Raw genomic sequence first — 18,730 nt, 5'->3', positions numbered from 1 at the left:
TCTTTCTGCCCACGATTATAATTTTTGTGTTCCAAAGATATAGCAAAGGAGAACAAGAGAAGACCTGGCTATCATTTACTCATGCCTTCCCTTATCAAAGTGCATACTACTTGCCAGTGGGAGTTTATTATGACAGAACAGTACCAGGAAGAAAAGAATTTTGGAGGCAGTATACTCTCCCACCAATCAAGCGACAGACAGGTACAAATAATGAAGGTTCTGAAGAAAGGAAGGCCTGGTTAGGTATTGCTTGGGAGACAACTGTGACCTCAGGCTCATCCTGGTCTTGATAATTCAAAGCCATGGCGGCAATGCAGGAGTGGGAGCCAAATGGTAATCCCATTTTTGCCCAAACAACTAAGAAAAGGACAGAATCTGAGAAAGATCAGAGAGCATGCAGGGTTGTGGCGAGAAGGATATCTCATTCTCCCATGGAAGCTTCATAAAGCACCTAGAACCTCGTCAATAGGTAGTGGGTTTTGGTGAAGGGAAATGGGTGGTTGAAGGCTTGTGGGGAGGAAGAGCCGGGCCTGTGTTCAGCACTGCCTAGATCCCTTCAGTCATGTTACAGGGGCTGGGCAGAGCTGGATTAAACTTGGTTGGAAAACTCTGCTTAATGCATTAAAGAAACAACTTGCAGAAACATCTCCCTCCCTTCCTTCCTCCCCCAAACAGTAATGAGTCCAAATTGCTAATAAAACATAAAAACTCAAAGATGTTGTGCATGGGCCATTTTTCTGAGCTGGTTATTTTTTATGTCAGTTTTCCCACAGCTGTGAGCAATGCTATAACTATCAACTTACCAAATGCCCCAGTTTAAATGAAACTTTAAAAAATATATTTAGGAACTTTATAAAGAAAAGGAGGGCAGAGAAATAAGATCTACATTTTTTTCTTCTGCTTTTGTTAAGGAAGAAATTTGGCAAAGATTTGGCGTGGGGAGGATTGGCTTGAACTGATAAGTCTGGGCAAACAGAGGTCAAGAGTGTAGATAATTATTTTCTGTCTCCTTGTAAAGTCTACGTGGAAAGTGATGCCGAGTTACCTGGTAGAAAGTCTGGAATGTAAGAATGATTTAACGTTTGGGGTTAATTTTTAGACTGGAATTTAGAGACTTAAACAAAGAGCACATCGTACACATAAGGACACAAGAATCCCACACCCATGTCATCCCACCAATGATGATTCTGGAGGTCTAACCTTCTAAGTGTAAGCAGGAATCAGGGAGCAGTTCTCCTATTTGCTGCCCTCTCACCTTAAGCTTGTAATGAAACAGCAAAGGGTCTTGTTTGGGAATATGTGAGGGTTGCACTCCAAGAGGCGATGGCAGAAAGTTTAGGTAATAAATAAGGGCCAGGTGTCCTGAAGATGACTCTTGAATGCCAAACCTAGAATTGGCAAGGGAGCCGCTCTTCTCAGGCTTAGTGGCATCATTAGGAAGGTTCCATGTTCTGTGCCCACCCCCTTATAAATGAACATGACTCAATATCCCCAGTGAGTAATGTGGCTGGTGGCCATACCACCCTGGGCTCAGCTCTCAGAAGCTGCACTGGGTTGGGCTTGGTCTCCTCTTTATGAAGACCTCCGAGGAAGTCCTTCAAGTGTCTTGAATCAGTCCCAAGTCACCCACCTTTCTGATTAATGGGTCTTTCACACTCACAGATGCAGGTTTTTGAGAATCAAGCCAAGGCTTGTTTGTTTAAATTTTTTTTAATGTAAAAGAGAAGTCAGGGTGGGGTTAGCTTAAGGGGGAGAGGAGGAAAGGCAGGAGAGCTAGGGACAGACACAAGAGAAAAGTAACCCTTTGCAAGCCAAATCCCTCTAGTGAATATATCAGAGCTGCTTTGTCACAAGCTTTATTGGGATCACATAAGGTCTTAGATGAGATTTGGTAACCTGCTTTCTTTGTAGGAAACAAAGCTAGGACCCCACGCTCTTAGGATTGTTTGGTTTGCCCCTCATGACCTGCTCTAAATGAATTTTGAAGACGAGTCTGCAAGAAGGTTCTAGCATGCTTTCCCTGGGTGGGGGATGTTCAGCTTCACTGTGCAAAAGCTAGTCAGAGTGGTCAGGGATACCTTCCTTGGAGTGTGTTCTAGCCAGTAGCCAAGGCTGTGGGTGAGCACTGGAGTTGACGACTGTTTGGGAGTACTCTTCTTAAAGATGTAGAACATTTGAAGTTTGCAATAAAAAATAGGTCCTTCTGTAAACTAAACACAGCACTTAGTCTACTTGTCTCTTACTCTATCTCTATGAATATATCTACGAGGTATGTGAACGCTTTGTTCCGAGTATGACTCATACTCTATATGGTCCTGTTAAATGATGGTTTTCGAGGGATGAGAGGAAAGGGGAAAAACTCAATGGTGAGAAAGAACAGCCTTGATGTTATACAGAGATATTTGTTCTGCTTATAAAGTCAGGAGACATTTCTAAGTTTGCAAATGAAATGAAGTTTTTCTGTATAGTTACTTTTGATGTCTTATATAGACTGTGTCACAGAAGACAAGAAATATCAGGTCAATGGATTTAAAGTTAGTTCATAGTTACAGTTTATTTGAGAGGTGTATTGGATGTGAAATAAACTGCAAGTCACAAAGACAGGGTTCTTAGTAACAGAATTTAGACAAACTTTTGCTTTGTCTTTGTAAGAAGGAATGGTCACACTGTGCAAGGTACTAAAGGTTTGGAAAAGCAGGGCTCTCTTTTAATGACCCTATCTTCTTAACTGTACATATCTTTGGATAATTTCCCCAGCCTTGAATCTCTAACAATCTTATATGAAATGTTAAACATAGTAAAGTGTGTCACATTTATGTCTGAGTTTCAGAGCTCGTTCACTGTGAGGGTAAAGAAGCTTTCAGGAGACTTCCCATCCGAGGGAAGATGGACAATTCTCCTTTCTACTGCCCAGGTTTTGTTCCATAGATTTGCTAACTTAATGCTTCAGTTAAATGAATGAACAGAGCACACCGGGCATCTTTTCAGTTGAAGAATTAAAAAGCATCAGTGCTGCTGCAGTGAGATTTATGGTTTGTTCTGTTTTGTTCTTTCACTGTCTGGGTTTGGAAACACTGCTAGAGACACTGGAGTTTGTTTTTCAGTCTTGGTGGTTGCATTTAGTGTGTTTTTATAATTAATTGATTGTACTTATGTGAATATAAATATAGGTTGGTGAAACTGCAAAGGAGTTGCACGGTTAGTGATATCTGTTTTTCTTCTAAATTTGTATTACCAAAATAATCAAATCTTAAATATGATAAAGAAGTGAGAAAGTGTATGAAATATAAACTACATTTATAGATAGTTAAGTTGTTCTATAAACAGGGTGGGTCAGTGGTCGTAGGATCTCCTCCTGTTTAAATAATGTAACTGGCTGCTTTTATACAGTTTAAGCATCCCTACGCTGAACGTTCTAAATATAAATAAATCTGAACTTTTCGTTTGGGTGGTGAGGTACTACTATATAGCTCTGATGGCCCTCTAGCCCTTGGTTCTCCTGCCCAAGCCTTCTGAATGTGCATGTGCCAAAACACCTGCTAAAACATGAAACTCTAAAAACATTAGATTTATATAAAGATGGGGACTTCTTTCATGATTCCTATTTGGCAAGATCATGGGACACCCTGAGGGAGTCAGGTCTCTCACTCCATCCTGTGGATTCTTAGAGAGTGAATGAAGTTCAGCAGCCTTGGGAGCAATCACCATTAGCCACTGAGTTGTTTCACTAGGCACAAGTATGGAATTTTTATAGTGTTAATAAGACATCACAGGTAGAAAATTCCATACCACCATTAAACTTCAGTTCATGCATAAGACTGTTGAAAATATTATATGAGATTATCTTCAACCATGTATACACACACACACACACACACATATGGTATTTGTTTCACATTAGATTTGGACCCCATCTCCTAGGTGTGTGTGTGTTGTGTGTGTGTGTGTGTGTGTGTGTGTGTGTGTGTGTGTGTATGTGTGTGTGTGTGTGTGTGTGTGTGTGTGTGTGTGTGTGTGTGGTATGTGATGTGTGTGTGTGTGTGTGTGTGTGTGTGTGTATTTCAAAAATCTGGAAAAAAAAAGTCTTAAAACTTGAGATATGTCTGATCCCAGAAATTCTGGGTAAGGGATACTCAAAATGTATTATCTTCTGATAAAATTTCAATGTATCTCATAATCAATGACCTCATTGTAGTCTATGACTTTGAGTTCTCCTAGGAGCTAAGAGTATGAAGTCTCTTTTTCAATTCACTGCAATACCTACCATTAGGGATGTATGTTCCCTTGTTCTTCTTGCTCACCATGGTCGAACCTTAGCCCATTTGCTTTACTTTAGTGGCCCATGGTGGTGCATCCCTCTGCATGGGGTGAGCAGAGACTCTCACTGAGAAAGTGCCCTCACCTCTGAGGAGCTAAGAATGTTTCCTTGAAATGGAAACATCCTATATAAGACCTAGAAATGGACTGGGGCTCCGCAGAGCTGTGGGAGGTGCTTCAACCTGTAGCAGCCACGGGAGCTAAAGGGTGGATGTGGGAAAGGTCAGTCTGGATTGGGAGAATGATGCATGTCCAATTTGGCTTAGCTAATATTTTAGGGGATGTGTTGGTGAATATTCGCAGGCAACATTAAAAATATAAGATATGACCAAGTACTGAATAGCATTTGCTTTGATTAGCGATGAGAGCCTGTTTTTGAGCAAGGAAATAAAATGATTAGAACTCCATTATGTTTGTATTCTGGATTGGTTCCTGGAAAAGAAAAAAAAATAGTGAGAGAAAAAAAAAAGATAAGACACAAATCAAGGCTGTATTTTAATTCATAACGTTCTGGTTATCTCCAAGTTAATTTCTGTTTTGGTAAACAGCCAGTGTCTTATGAAGTACTACACTTGGGGAAACTCCGAAGGGGTGCTATGCTCTATCTTTGCAACTTTCTGAATATCAAAAAATAATTCAAAGCAAACCACAAGAATAATATACAACTGTGGGCCTCTGTCCGGGGCAGCAGTGGACAGTTTGGCTGGGTTACAGTTTGTGGCTGCAAGCCAAGATCACCCAACTGAAACGTTTGTTGTGTGTTTCCTGTGTCGAGCTCTTTATTCCTGGAATTCCACCTGCTGCTGGGGCCCCTCCTGCCCGGGTACTGCATGGAAACGGGCTGCCAGCTCAGGCCAAGGGTGTCTGGATACAGATGGACCAGGCACAGTCAGCGAGCCTGGCTAGCTCAGGCTTCATTTCCTCTTTCTTAACCAGTTCTTTTGCCAGCATCACCCTTTTTAAACATTCTCACCCTTTTTAAACATTTTAAACAATATCCCCTGACCTAGGTGAGGGAAAACAAAATGCTTTAAAAATCAACAAGCAAGCCAGGCACCTTGGCTCATCCCTTGGGAGACCAAGGCAAGGGGAATCATCATGAGTTCAGTGCCAGAAGGAGCTACACTGTTCCGGATCAGTCTGGAATAGAGTGAGGTCCTGTCTCTAAAACCACAAAACGGCAGCAATGTGAACAGCAAGCTCAAACCCTGGGACGTACTTTCTTGAGTTCACTGTCTCTTAGTGACTGACTTTAAGTGTGTCTCTTAGTTAGATAAGCCGCAGGCCTGAATTTGGGTTGCTGAGTTCCTGCCTTAGAAATATTTTCTATTTTCCTTGATGAGTAATAAGAGAAGTTGATAATTTAATCAAAAGATACAACATATTTTACATGCATATGCTGTGTATGCAAGAGCAGGCACAAGGGGAAATATGTAGATTATATGGAATAATTAGTCAGCCTCGTTTCTAATTCCATATATCTCCCATGTGCCATATATAAAAACAGATACTGTAAATGCATACAAATCAAAGCAGCAAAAGATGGCTAATATAAAAACATATAGATATGTGTCTGTTTCTGCAGTATATGTGCACTTTGCCAATTCCTAACAGTCTACCATTAAAAAGCTAGGGTAAATTGCTTGAGCCATGTAGGGACATTTAGTGTGAAATGAACAGTCTTCTACTCAGACATGTGTCCCTTGCCTAATGTGTTCTTATCTTAGAAAACAGGATCTTATAACACACTTTCATATATGCATGATTTGAGACACATTGGACCAGTACTTTTTGTTTATTTAACTTTTTATTGATTCTTTGCGATTTTCACATCATGTACCCCAATTTTCCTCATCTCCCCATCCCCTCATTCCCACTTTCCTTCCTTGCACCCTCCCCCATAAAAGGAAAATAAAACTCATGTGGAAGCTGTAATGTGTCACAGTGTCTCTCAGAAGAGACATCTTTGTCCACATCTCTCTGCTCGCAAACGTTCATTGCAATGAGTTGTTGGTCCGGTTTGCTGCCTCTGGCTTCCACTACACTATCAATATTGCAATCTACAATATCCATACTCCTCCAGGACTCCTCTTGGATGTCCTGCTGTTGCCCTGTGTCATAGAGACCCTGCATCTTTGGATCTGCAGGACTGTGGGACAGTTCTTTGTAAAAAGTAATTTTTTTCATTAATTCTTTCAGAATTTTATACAATGTGTGAAATTGATCATATTTATCCCCTAAACTCTTCCAAGATCTATCCCCACCACTCCACCCACCCAACTTTGTGTCTTTTTATTTCTTAAGTTTATCAAATCTAATTTATGTTGCCCAACTCTCTCTGGTAGATATTTTAATAGAATCAGAAAGTGGTTGGTTAACTCCCATAATATTCATTCGATTATTGCACCAGTAGAAGCGCCTTGCCTGGCCAGTCACTACTGTAGCTCCCAGGGTCCAGAGCCAGTGAGGCCGATGATTCGTCTTCTCCTGTGGGAGTGTCCATAGCATCTTACAGCACTCTGAAAGGAAGCTAGCCACTATAGATAAAACTTCAAGGTTAGTACCATCTTGATTTCTCCATGTTCATTAACTCAAGTGTGTACAATTTTCAGCAGGTTCTGGAGGGCAATGAACAGAATAGCAATGGATATGTTTTGGTTTGGGGGAGGGTCCACTAGCTAGCAACTTCAAACCTAGTGGGCTTTCTACTTGCTAGTCAGGAGTGAACAGTGGGGGTATTTTTCCTGTTATAGAGTAATTCCATTAAGTTCTTTTTATATATGGATATGTGTATATGTATGTGCATATGTGTGTGTGTGAAGCTTCTACTGTATTAAATTTCCATATTACTTTTTCAAAAAGTTTTAAAATTTTATTTATTTAAAATATATGAGTACACTGTAGCTGTCTTCACACATGAGAAGAGGACATCAGATCCTGTTACAGATGGTTGTGAGCAACCATGTAGTTGTTGGCACTTGAACTCAGGACTTACTGGAAGAGCCAGTAACCTCTTAGCCATCTCTCCAGCCCCTTTCAGAAAGCTTTTAAAGTCAGTTATTCTTCTCTATCTTTCTTCTTCTTCCCTGCCTCCACTTAAATCTTTCTGTTCCATATTTCCTTTCCTCCCTATATCACTTCATTCTCTCTCCCTCTCCTAAGAGCTATCCCAATAGCTCCTTTCTCATTTCCTGACCTCTGTGGGTTTTCCAAATGAAACACACATATCTAAAGATTCAAAGTTAACATCATTATATGAGGAAAACACATGACATTTGCCTTTCTGTGTCTGAGTTTCCTGGCTCAGAATGATAGTGTCCAGGTACATCTGTTTACATGAAATTTTCATAATTTCATCTTTCTTAATAGCTGAATAATGTACAATTATGTAAATGGGCAACATTTTAATTATCCACTCACCAGTGGGTAGACATCTAGGATATTTCCATTCTCTGGCTATTGTAAATAAAGCAGCAATAAATATGAACAGGCAAATATCTTTGTGATAGATTCCATTATATGATAGGCCCAGTCTTGAATCTCCCTTACTTTAGGTGAGAAAAGAGAGATTTTAATTCCTTGACTCATCTTACAGAGAATCTGGGTTTGGTTACTAGCAGCTCACAACTGACTATAATTTCATGCCCATGAAACCTGGCAACCTCTTCTGAGTCCCCAGACCCCTGCATTCATATGCACTTACCATCCACCACACACGTAGTTGAATATGAAATCAATCTTTTAAAAATGGAGAATAATGCAGATAAACCAAGGAGGAATTGGTTTTGATTAGTGTCCTCCGAGAAATAGTGCGGCAGGCACGGTGGATGGTGTGAACTGGTGCGAATACACTGTGTGCCTTCACCTTTTGTGTGAACTGGCGCGGACATACTGTGTGCCTGGGCAAGTACCTTCACCTTTTGAAAGCCATTTCCTCATTTGTTAAAAAAAAAAAAAAAAGGATAAGAATTGTACCAGACTTGACTTTAGAATTCAGTCAGATGGTATAGACTACCTCAGCACATGATTGGAATTTAATAAGAACTGGTTATTCAGCTTTTGTTTTTTATTATAATTATCATTTCACTTTTTTAAAAAAAATTCTTTCCTGCTTCAGAAGTTTTACCATTTTCCTAATGTCACTGAAACCTATGGCTAGAAAGGTCCAGTGATAAATGCATGTCAGGTACACTCTACCAGGACCAGGAGTGGTGAAGCTCAGTGGGAGAGCACCTCCCCTAAGACATGTTTTGGGCTTTGTCTCTAGCATTGTAAAAAAAAATGTATATTTTATAATAATTAATGGGGAAAAGTTCCAATTAACCCAACTACCAAATAAAAAAAGCAATACCCCAAATAAAATGTACAAGGAGAATGATCCTATTATGAAAAAAAAAAAATCACTGGACAAGAGGTGAAGAGACTGGATCTGACTAGTAACAGTACTGACCAAATCTGCTACCCGTCTCATCCCAGCTTCATATTGGGACTGGTTGGAACAGAGTTGACAAGCATAATGGATTGCTTTGCAGTGCATATAAATTGGCATCACTGGGGCCAGAGTTTCTATTGCCTTTTATCTGCTTCTAAGAACAGATCCAGGATGTTAGAGAGAATTGCAGGAAAAGGGTCCTGTTCTTAATGCATTTATTTGGTTACAGAAACACCAGACCATTTAACTGCTATGAAGTTAGCTCTGACAGATTCTGATTGGCAGAGACTGGCCGTGTGGGTCTAGTTCATGGGAAATGCTCTGGGCCCCAACCCTATGGCTGCTCAGGGCACCACCTCCATTCCTAAGAAGTCAAAGCATTGGAAATGACTGACAACTGCCCCCAATCCTGAGCTACCAGGCCTATCAGGAGTGTAACTGAGAAAGCTGGGAAAGGCACACATGTACAATCCAGGCCACCTCTTCTGCCCTAGTCTTCACTTAGGAAGTAACAAAAGTCATACTTCAAAATCGTTTCTGCTCCAATGCTCTGTGAGATCATGTTTGCAAAATGCATTGAAAATTGGAGGCTGGGTTTGTTCCTTCCCCCTGACTTTGAAATAACCGGGACAGTGTCTGGCCTCGTGGGTGTCTGTGATTCCCTGAGCCCCAGCAGCCACCCACCACACCCTCTCCTCCTAAGTAGACACAAGCTGTCTCTCTGGAGGGACAGCTTGGCTCTGGCCCAATTCCTCCCCTATTCCACAAAGTTTGGATTTACTTAGAATAATAAAGGGACTTTCATAAACGTCTGTAACTTTGCTATCTGAAGTGTAAATTTCTCATCTCTCCTTTCTGTGACTCAAGGGTCCTGGATCTAATTAATATGATAGCTATTGTCGCAGACTCTGAAATGGTTGCCACACTTAAAACTATGTCTCAGGGACTGGAGAGGTGGCCCCGGAGAGGCAGGAGCTCTTGCTAAAAACAAATGTCAGGACCTAGTTCAAATCTCCAGCACCCACATAAAGTGCACCTGTAACCCCAGCACAGTGTGGGGACAGAAACAGAAAAGTAGCTGGGGCTGGCTGGCCATGAGAGTAAGTCCAGGTCCAGTGGGAAGCCCTGTTTCAAGAGAATATGGTGGATAACAACAGAGCAGAATTTAGCATCCTTCTCTGTCCTCCACATACACAAACACCACACGCACACACACACACACACACACACACACATGTGCATACATACATACATATGCACACACATGCATACATACATACATACATACATACATAATCACACACATGCATATATACATACACACATACATAGGTACACATATGCATACATACATACACACATACATATGTACACATATGCATACATACATACACATACATATGTACACATGTGCATACATACATATATAATACATGAAAATAAAAATGAAAATGTCTCAGAATGCCTGTACTCATCGATAGAGAACAACCTAGACAGGTTCTTCTCCCTGTCTCTGCTCTTTCTTAGAAAACAGCTCTTGGGCCCATGTGTAGACTACATTCCCCCAGCCACCCTGGGAACTCTCACAATGAGAAATGTCATAGATGTAACCACATCACGTCCATTAGTGAGGTTTACAGCTTTCTTTTTAATCTTGCTCCCTAACTGTAGAAACTGAGAGGTCTCTCTCTAGTACCCATGGATAATTCTAACTTTATCACGTTAGCCAGGTCTCAGGGGGGTGGGAAGGAATAAAGCAGAGGCCTGTTGACATGAAGTTTATCTCCTGCTAATAAAAACCACGTATCTCTGTGGAGGTGCCGGGCTGTGCTTTAACTCCCTCTGAATGACAACCAGAAGGCAGGCAGGGGCCAAGGCACTGGGGACTCTCCTGGGTGGAATTTGGTTTGAAACGTCATATCTTTTAGTGCTTGCCAATCAAAAAAACTTCACATTGTCTACATTAGAGGAGTTCCTTTTTTGGTGCTTTCAGACATGGGGAAAGGGGTACAGTGGTCGATGGAGAAAGAGAGTGGGCCTCTTCCTACCTTTCTCCTCAGGAGACCGCAGCCACAGGAACACAGGTATTCATTCTCCCATCTTTCTAATTTGGTGATGCAGACAGGGCAACCTTGGCCTATGACAGTGACCACCATCACACATCCTCAGTCAGGGCTCCCAGGACTCTCTTCTGACCCTCTTGCTGCCTCCCTTCCTCCTTATCCTCTGCCCTCCTCTTACTGGAAGAGCCTCCTGCATGACTCAACCCTGAGCCCTGCCCAGCTACGTGTTGTAGACTGTCCGTTAGAACTGATTCCCAGTGGAGGGCTTCAGCCCTGGCTGCTGGCTAAGCTCAGATGTTCCTGCCGTCTGCCTTCCTGACTTCTCCATCTGCATGTCGAATAGGCATCTCAAATTTAATATGCCCACAGCAGAACTCCTGACTCTCCAGACTCAGCTGTGATGACACCTTTTTCATCAGAGTCATTATTTACGCACTGGATGAGGTCACAGCACAGAGTCACCCTTGATTTCTCTCTTTCCTCACACAGTGTTGGCTGGCTTTCTTGTCCCTGCTCAATCTGGCTCTGTCCTCACCTACGTTTCCTACTACCCACCCAGTATTAATTAGCTTCCATTGCTTCTCTTCAGACCATCACAAAAGCCTCTCAAAAGCTCCCCCCAAGCTTAAATGTTTTCTCTGTGACACAATAGTTTGTGAGATTTCCTTAAAACAAAATCAGGAGGGTAGAGAGACAGAGATGCCGGTAACTAAGAGCACATGCTAGTCTTCTGCGGGACCTAGGTTTGGTTGCCATCACCCACACAGCAGCTCACAACCATTGGTAACTTCACCTCTCAAAGATCCAATACCTCTGCCCTCTGTAACCACCTACACCCAGCTTCCATGAACATACAAACACATACACACACATACACACTCATACAAAAGCACATAGCAAAACAAGCAAACAGAAAAACCACACACATGCTCACACCAGCCTTTCCTGCCCTGCTGCCTCAAATCCCTTACTGTGGACATCCGGCTTGGGTTTCTGTGAGTTCATAACAGATACAATAGGGCAAAACCACCTTGACCAACTAAAACCTTTTGTGAGGTGACTTGAAGTCAGCTAAGAACAGGAAGGTGTCAGGTGAGTGAAATGAAATGGGAGACTGAGACAGAAACGGAAGAATCTGGATTTTGCTGAGGTTTGCCAAGCCAAGAGCTATCGGGTAACACCACATGCCTCTGTTACTGTAACAGAAACTGGAGAATTCACATGTAACGGCCCAGAGTGAATTCAGGGGCCTTCTGGGCTCAAAGCTAACTGACCTGCAGCTCCTGTCACCCCAAAGCAGCTGTGACTCAGGGACATTGTGCAGCTTGGGATAGGTGCCCATATGCTATTTACACAGTGGCAGCTTGCATTTGAAAAGGGAGAGGCTCTGGTTTGCCTTTGGAAGTCAAGCCCAAGGATACCCTCACCCACCTCCACCAATGACTTGCAAGCAATTAGCATTTATTTATGAGAGTACACAGATCTTTAACGTGCACCTTAAGCACGGTCCTTAAGGATGACCCTCACCTCTTCATTCTCCACAGCATTTGCCCTAGCCCTCTGTCAGCATGTTGCTCTGAGTAAAGGGATATTAATGCTTCAACACCTGTCAGAGGTGAAAGGGGCTCAGTGGCCCCTACTATAGATGTCACAAGTAACAAAAAGAGTATAAGTGACGGATGCGTGTGATGACATGTACCAGTCATTCCAATACTTTGGAGGCTGAGGCAGGGAGGTTTTGAATTGGCCGCCATTCTAAAGACATAGCAAGACCATATCTCACAAGCAAATACATACATTTAAATAAAAGCAAGAAATGTGTCAGAGGTCTTTGCTCCTGTCTGAATGGGTATCTTTCATGTGTTCTGTCCTTTATGTCCCCAGAACACTGCGGCCAATCACTGTTGTCTCTGCCTACTTCCCTCATGTCTATCATACCTGTGCCTAAGTCAGTCTGTTGTTCAGCCATTCATTTTCTTAGGCATGCAGCAATTACCAATGTGACTGCTCCCCAGGCTTGTATAGTGATATCCATTTTAATAGCTGTTTCCTTGGTCCTATGACAAGATCAGGATGACAAAGAGTTGGTCAAAACAGAAACTTTACAAGGTGGATCATTGTAATGCAGACACTTCCGCCTCGCTTCTCCGCAGATGGAGCCCTTGGTGACTCACAGGTCGTGATCCCATTCCTCTGCATCAGTCACTCTTGAGTTTTGGATAGACAGACATTTTCTCCTCTTAAGTGCCATGGCACTTGACAAGGCTAGACATGAAAAGCTTCTAAAACCTGCTTGTAATAGCCATTAGGGAAAGTAGTGGATAAAAGACCCTGAAGATAGGGACTCTCTGTAGGACCCAGTGTAGCATTCCTTAGGACCCAGATCCACAGTCATCCTTAGTACTCAACTAAATTTCAAGAAAATAACCATCTTATGTCCCACATAGTGGACTGGCACCATGAAAAAAAATCCTCACGTCACTGCCCACCCCCTCACCCCCACCCTGCCCCATGTCTGTCTCACTGTGACTGTCACATTAAGAGACAGGAAACATTTCAAAACAAACTTGTGGAGGCATTGAGGGTAAACAGACTGGGAATGCCATGCAAAACTGGCCATAGGTCAGGAAATGCTAATCTTATCAGGGGTCCTGGCGGCCGTAATTCTACAAACCACGTAGATGGGTGTCATGTTGCTGTGAACACGCATGTTTTCTTTCCTTCCACAGTAGGTATCCCGTTTTGGACGCAACATGATACTCAGTCCATAGAGGTTTGGTTATCTACAGACATATCACTTGCTATATTCTTTTTACCTTAAAACATAGAAAATAGAGAGCAATTCTAGCTTCTTTAGAGCAAAAGAACTCAGAGAAAACACACATAAATACTTATTTTCTTTTGATGGTTTTATTTATTTACTTACTCCCTGCCCCTTGTGGTATTGGGCAAGGAGCCAAGGGATCAGGAATGCTGGAAAGGAACTCTACAGCTGACCTGTACCTTTAGCCCCTATTTATTTTATTTTCAAACAAGTTTTGGGTCTGCTGTGTTTGTTGTTGTAACAACAACAACAAAATTTGTTTTTTGAGACAAGGTCTTTCTGTGTTGGCTGCTTGGGCTAGTTTTGAACTCCTTGGCTTAAGCAATCCTGCCTCAGTGTCCTGTGTACCGGAGACTACAGCAGTAGGGCACCACACCTGGCTCTAGCACTTATGTAGAGTTTCATTGCTCATGGAATGGGCATTCTGAGATAGCCATCAAGAATTTAGTCTTCCTCAGACTATAAGAATCACTATGGCTCTTGTTTCTCTCTTGTTCTCTTGCTCTCTTACTCTTGTTTTCCTTTCCCCCAACCCCTACCCTCTCTCCACATGCTCATGGCCAGCCTCTACTCCTCTATTTTTCTCTTCTCTTCTCTTCTCTTCTCTTCTCTTCTCTTCTCTTCTCTTCTCTTCTCTTCTCTTCTCTTCTCTTCTCTTCTCTTCTCCCTTCCCTCTCCCCTTCTCTTCTCCCCTCCCCCTCCCCTCCCTCTGTTCCCCTCCCCCCTCCTCCTCCTTCTTCTTCTTCTTCTTTTTCTTCTTCTCCCCCAACCCTCTCTCTCTCTCTGCCCTTCTCTGTCTCTACTACACTCTTGACTCTCTTCCCCATGCCCTGAATAAACTCTATTCTATACTTTTTTTAAAAAAAGAGAAAAGAAATCACTGAGATTATTTTTTTTAAGAGGACATGATGTTGGGAGGGGGACTGGGCTTGCGGCGGATAGTCAGGGATGGATGTGGTCAATACACTTTGTACAAATGTATGGAAGTCTCACAGAGTGAAAATATTTGTTTATTAAAAGAGCAAATGTCAGAGAGTAGGTGCTGGGAGAGGTGCAGTTGCTACTCGGGTTCCAGTTTCCTTCCTATTTCTGTTGTTGTCAGAAGGATGCTCATCTTCATGAAGAATGAGATGTTGGGAACTTCTATTATGAATCCTCTTGGACACCATTGCTACTACGTCTTCCCTCTCACAGGATGATGTCAAACCATTTATTCGTCACACTGTCCTGGGCTTTCAGAAAGACGTAAACCATACCAATGCACAGGAAAGAGGCACTGCAGTGATTTGCTCAGAGCTAGAGGCAAACTTCATTGTGAGGCGGGATTAACTGCACCTTTCCTTCCAGGACTCTGGTGTAAATACAGAAACCACAGTCATGTACGGGCCTGAGAAGGACAGCAGAATGTGGAAGTGGGTTTGGAAACCAAAATATTATGTCAGCAGTTTCTCTTTCATTTTACTGTCCCTTATCAAAACCAACATTTTAACTCGGGGGCCGGGTTAATCAAAACACAGATAATTCCATTTGGAAGGCCCAAGGGTTGAGGTTTTAGAAAGGGGAAAGGAATCTTCCTCTTCCTGCAGGCAGAAGTGTTAGAGGGAGAGGACTTCCTGCAGAAACCCTCTTAGTAAATCTGTGCCTGCTCTGCTCACATTAGAGGGAGGTCAGTTATGATCAGATGCAGAGCCCTACAGCTGGGATCCTAGTGAAGTGGAACCACAAACACACTTCTGTAGTGTAGTCTTCCTTAGCACTTTTCGTATTCTCAAAAGCTCTTCAAAATCATTATTACCCTTGAAGCTGTGTGTGTGTGTGTCTGTGTGTGTGTGTGTCTGTGTGTGTGTGTCTGTGTGTGTGTGTGTCTGTCTGTCTGTGTGTGTCTGTGTGTGTGTGTTTCTCTGTGTGTGTGTGTACGTACTATTTTAACAATAAAAACAGCCAGCAGAAACTATCTATCTTCAGGGTTTTTGTTCAGACATATCATTACTACATATGGGTAGATGTACATAGGTTACATTCCAGTGCTGTGCTAATTTATACACAGGATTTGAACGTATTTGAGTCAGGCACTCACAGGCATCCTGGAGTCAATTCCCTGCTTGTATCAATGGCTGACTACAATGTGCAGTGGCACGGAATTTGGAGGCAGTGGGACAAGACAATCCATAAAGAAGATAACTCATTGTTTAGAATTTACAATGTGCAAAAGAATACTATTTTTTTTCACTGATTGTGGAAGTCCCTAACTGGCTGATTTGCCTCACCAAAGTCCTCTGCAAAAGATGGTCAAGTCTGGCGGCCACATGTTTGCCTTGGAGACAGTGGAGCAGAGCGGGAGCAGAGGAGCTGAAAGTATAGAGTCTGCCGTGCTGGCTCAAAGTGTGGCTCTGATGAGAGCCAGAGATGTGAGAGTGAGGTGGCTGAGCCTGTGTGAGTAGAGTGATCCTCTCAAGGCCAGGTAGACCATCTTGCTCATGTTTACAACAAAATCCTCTTCCTCTCTCCCTCTATGCCTAAGCCCTGTCTCTCTGAAAAGTTGTCTGATCATAAACATGGCATTTGGTTCCTGTCTTCATGCATTCTCTGTCATCCTTGTCAGGTCAGGGGCAGCAACTGCTTTTGGACTCAAAAATTCATGTTATGAACTATTCCTGAGTTGTTAAGGGGACTAGAGCCTTGGTATAAAATGGTAGGGGGAAAGAATTGTGGTCATGTCCCAGTTCGACAACTCCATTCAATTTTCCGCTCATGGTGGTTAACGGTTATTTTTTAGATGTGTCTGATGGCACAAAACAAAAAAAAAATATTACTGTGTCTACAATTTTTACACACAGAATAGAGAAGACCATAGAGTTGTGTTCCACATGAACAATGCAGTGGGGAAAATGAATGGGAGTCTAAGAGACCAGAATTCAGTCAGGTTTCTCCAGGACTTACCCATCATGGACTAGATCCCTGCTAAGGCCTGGGTTGCAAAAAGAAAGAAGTGTGAGAAAGCAGAAGAAGCAAATGGCTGCTAAGAAGGACAGGTACGGCCACATGCCTTTCAGACTAGATGATAGTTTCAAGTGATAGGGTAGTGTCTATATTTGAAGACTGAAGCAAAAATTTAGGGAAATGTGTTGTCAAATTCAAGGTGCTATTTTATGACTAATCAAAGGGCTCTCATAACCCCGTACCTACCCATAAAGTTTCTTGTCATTAGATGGCCCTTCATTCAACATTGCTTCTTCAGGACATTACACATGGCATTTAACACAAGAGTGGCCAGCCAGCGAGTTGCCTGAAGGTACTTGGTGCCAAGCGGTAGGAGCTACAGTAGGTACCAGATAGGAGTGACCAAGAACAAATCATTCAAGGCCTCGCTTTGCCCGGGTGATCCTGCGGCTGGCATTAGCAGTCCCAGTGATCTAAGACTGCTGCTGGTCCTGCTTGCACGTGCTGTAGGATGTGTGCCACAGACACCCCTCAGCCTCTGTCCACTGTGAAAACACAGGACACCCAAGTTGAAAGGAATCCTGAGTGACACCATGTGGGTGTGCAGTGGTCTGTGACCGGAAGGTTCGCTGGAAGCAATTTGCAAAGGGGGTCCTTGGAAAACCACCTGGATGGTTATTGTAAATGAAAAAAGGAAGAGATGCCACATTTGGGGGAATAATTTTTAATACTAGGTTTATGGCTGATTACATGTGATAGTCATTACAGCTTATTTAACTCTGAAATTATCTGGCCTCTCAAACTCCCCAGAGACTGGAGGAATCATGGGTTAAATTTTAAAAACAATGTCTGGGAGGAGATAATATGTTTTTCCTTGAGGAGAATAGATGAGGCTTAAAAGAAAAAAAAATCAGCTCTCTCGAGGAAGGAACGCTATTTCTTACATTATCTGTGTCTTTTATAATGTGATGGAGCTCAGAAATTCACCAACAAAGTCTCCTCTCCTTGGCTGTTGTGCCTTTTTAAAAGCAGGGTGTTTTGGAAAGAATCCAAAGGGGCTCAAATCTCAGCGGTTTCCATGTCTTTGGAGCTGAGCATGTCATTGGGAGCTGGGACTCTGAGTGAGTTACATGGGACAGCTGCAAGGCACCTATCACCCTTTCCCAAGGATGACAGCTCTGCAGAGGGGGGATGTTGGCAGTAACCCTGAGTGAGCTGGCTGGCTGATCTGAGAGCCTAGCCCACTGGCCAGGGCAACTTCAGTGAAGGCTTTCACCAGGAATACAGTACTGTACCCGTTCCTACTTGAAAGCATTTTCTCCGCAGAAGCAACCTGGATAAAGAGGAGCTAGGGCAGAGGCAGTGGGCAACGTGGGTGGAAAAGGAGGTCTGGAGGGGAATTTCCTATGCAGATTAGGATAGTCTCTCCTGTTAGCTGCACACAGGAGTGTCTCTTTTCCAGCGGGAGACACTGAGCAGCCATTGCTTGGTATAAAAGCAGCCCAAAGGGGAGACAATGCTTCAGCCATCACTTACAAATAAGAATGAACTGTCAGGCCTCTGAAAACTTTTCACTTGGCCTCAGCACCATCCGGTACTCCAAAGAAGCCTTGTTCTTTGAGTTGTTTGTTTTGTTTTTCTTGAAGAAGCTTTACTGGGACGTTCAGGTCCCGGCACAGAGGAGTCCTGATGTGCTATTCTTGTTCAGGTACAGCTGGCATTTCTGGGTCCTTGGATTATGTATGAGTTCTGGAAACACTGAGCCCCCTGGATAGGTTACTCGGTCATCTGAGGCTCACTTACCCATTCTGGACCCCTGGGACCGGTCTCTTCCTCCTAGCAAGAGTGTGATGCCTTCGAGCCTCAGCAGAGGCCTTGGTCAGACTTCGGCCAAAGCCATCGTCTTTACAAGTCTCCAGGGAAATCCCTGTGAGGCTGTCTGTGTGAAATCTGGGTACACATCCCAGGATTCCTTTGTCTGCTGTCCAGAAGCTTAATCTAGTCCCTATGATGTAGGACAGAACAATCCTAGGCATAGCAGATTGAGTTTACAGGAAGGTGGCAATCTGGAAACCCCCGCTCCGTAGCCATTTTGATATGCTTAAAATAATAACACCAAAAAAATTAAGTATGGAAACTAAGACAAGGAAGAAT

At 42.9% G+C, this 18,730-nt stretch overlaps 1 protein-coding gene across 1 annotated transcript in view; it reads left to right on the top strand.

Moving 5' to 3' along the window:
* The window catches only part of LOC147003979 (cyclic AMP-responsive element-binding protein 5-like), a 267,689-nt gene extending 252,724 nt beyond the window's left edge, over positions 1-14,965 (top strand). Inside the window, exon 7 of the mRNA XM_085840875.1 lies at positions 14,831-14,965. Coding sequence (XP_085697001.1) covers positions 14,831-14,965 — 135 coding nt within the window. The remainder of the gene's footprint in view (positions 1-14,830) is intronic.
* Positions 14,966-18,730: the final 3,765 nt, after the last annotated feature.

This window comes from Mus caroli, unplaced genomic scaffold, assembly GCF_978045245.1.
Source record: "Mus caroli unplaced genomic scaffold, Mus_caroli_1 scaffold_7, whole genome shotgun sequence".
NCBI lineage: Eukaryota > Metazoa > Chordata > Mammalia > Rodentia > Muridae > Mus > Mus caroli.
The sequence above is the reverse complement of the archived record's forward strand: the minus strand, read 5'-3'. Positions and strand labels throughout refer to the sequence as shown.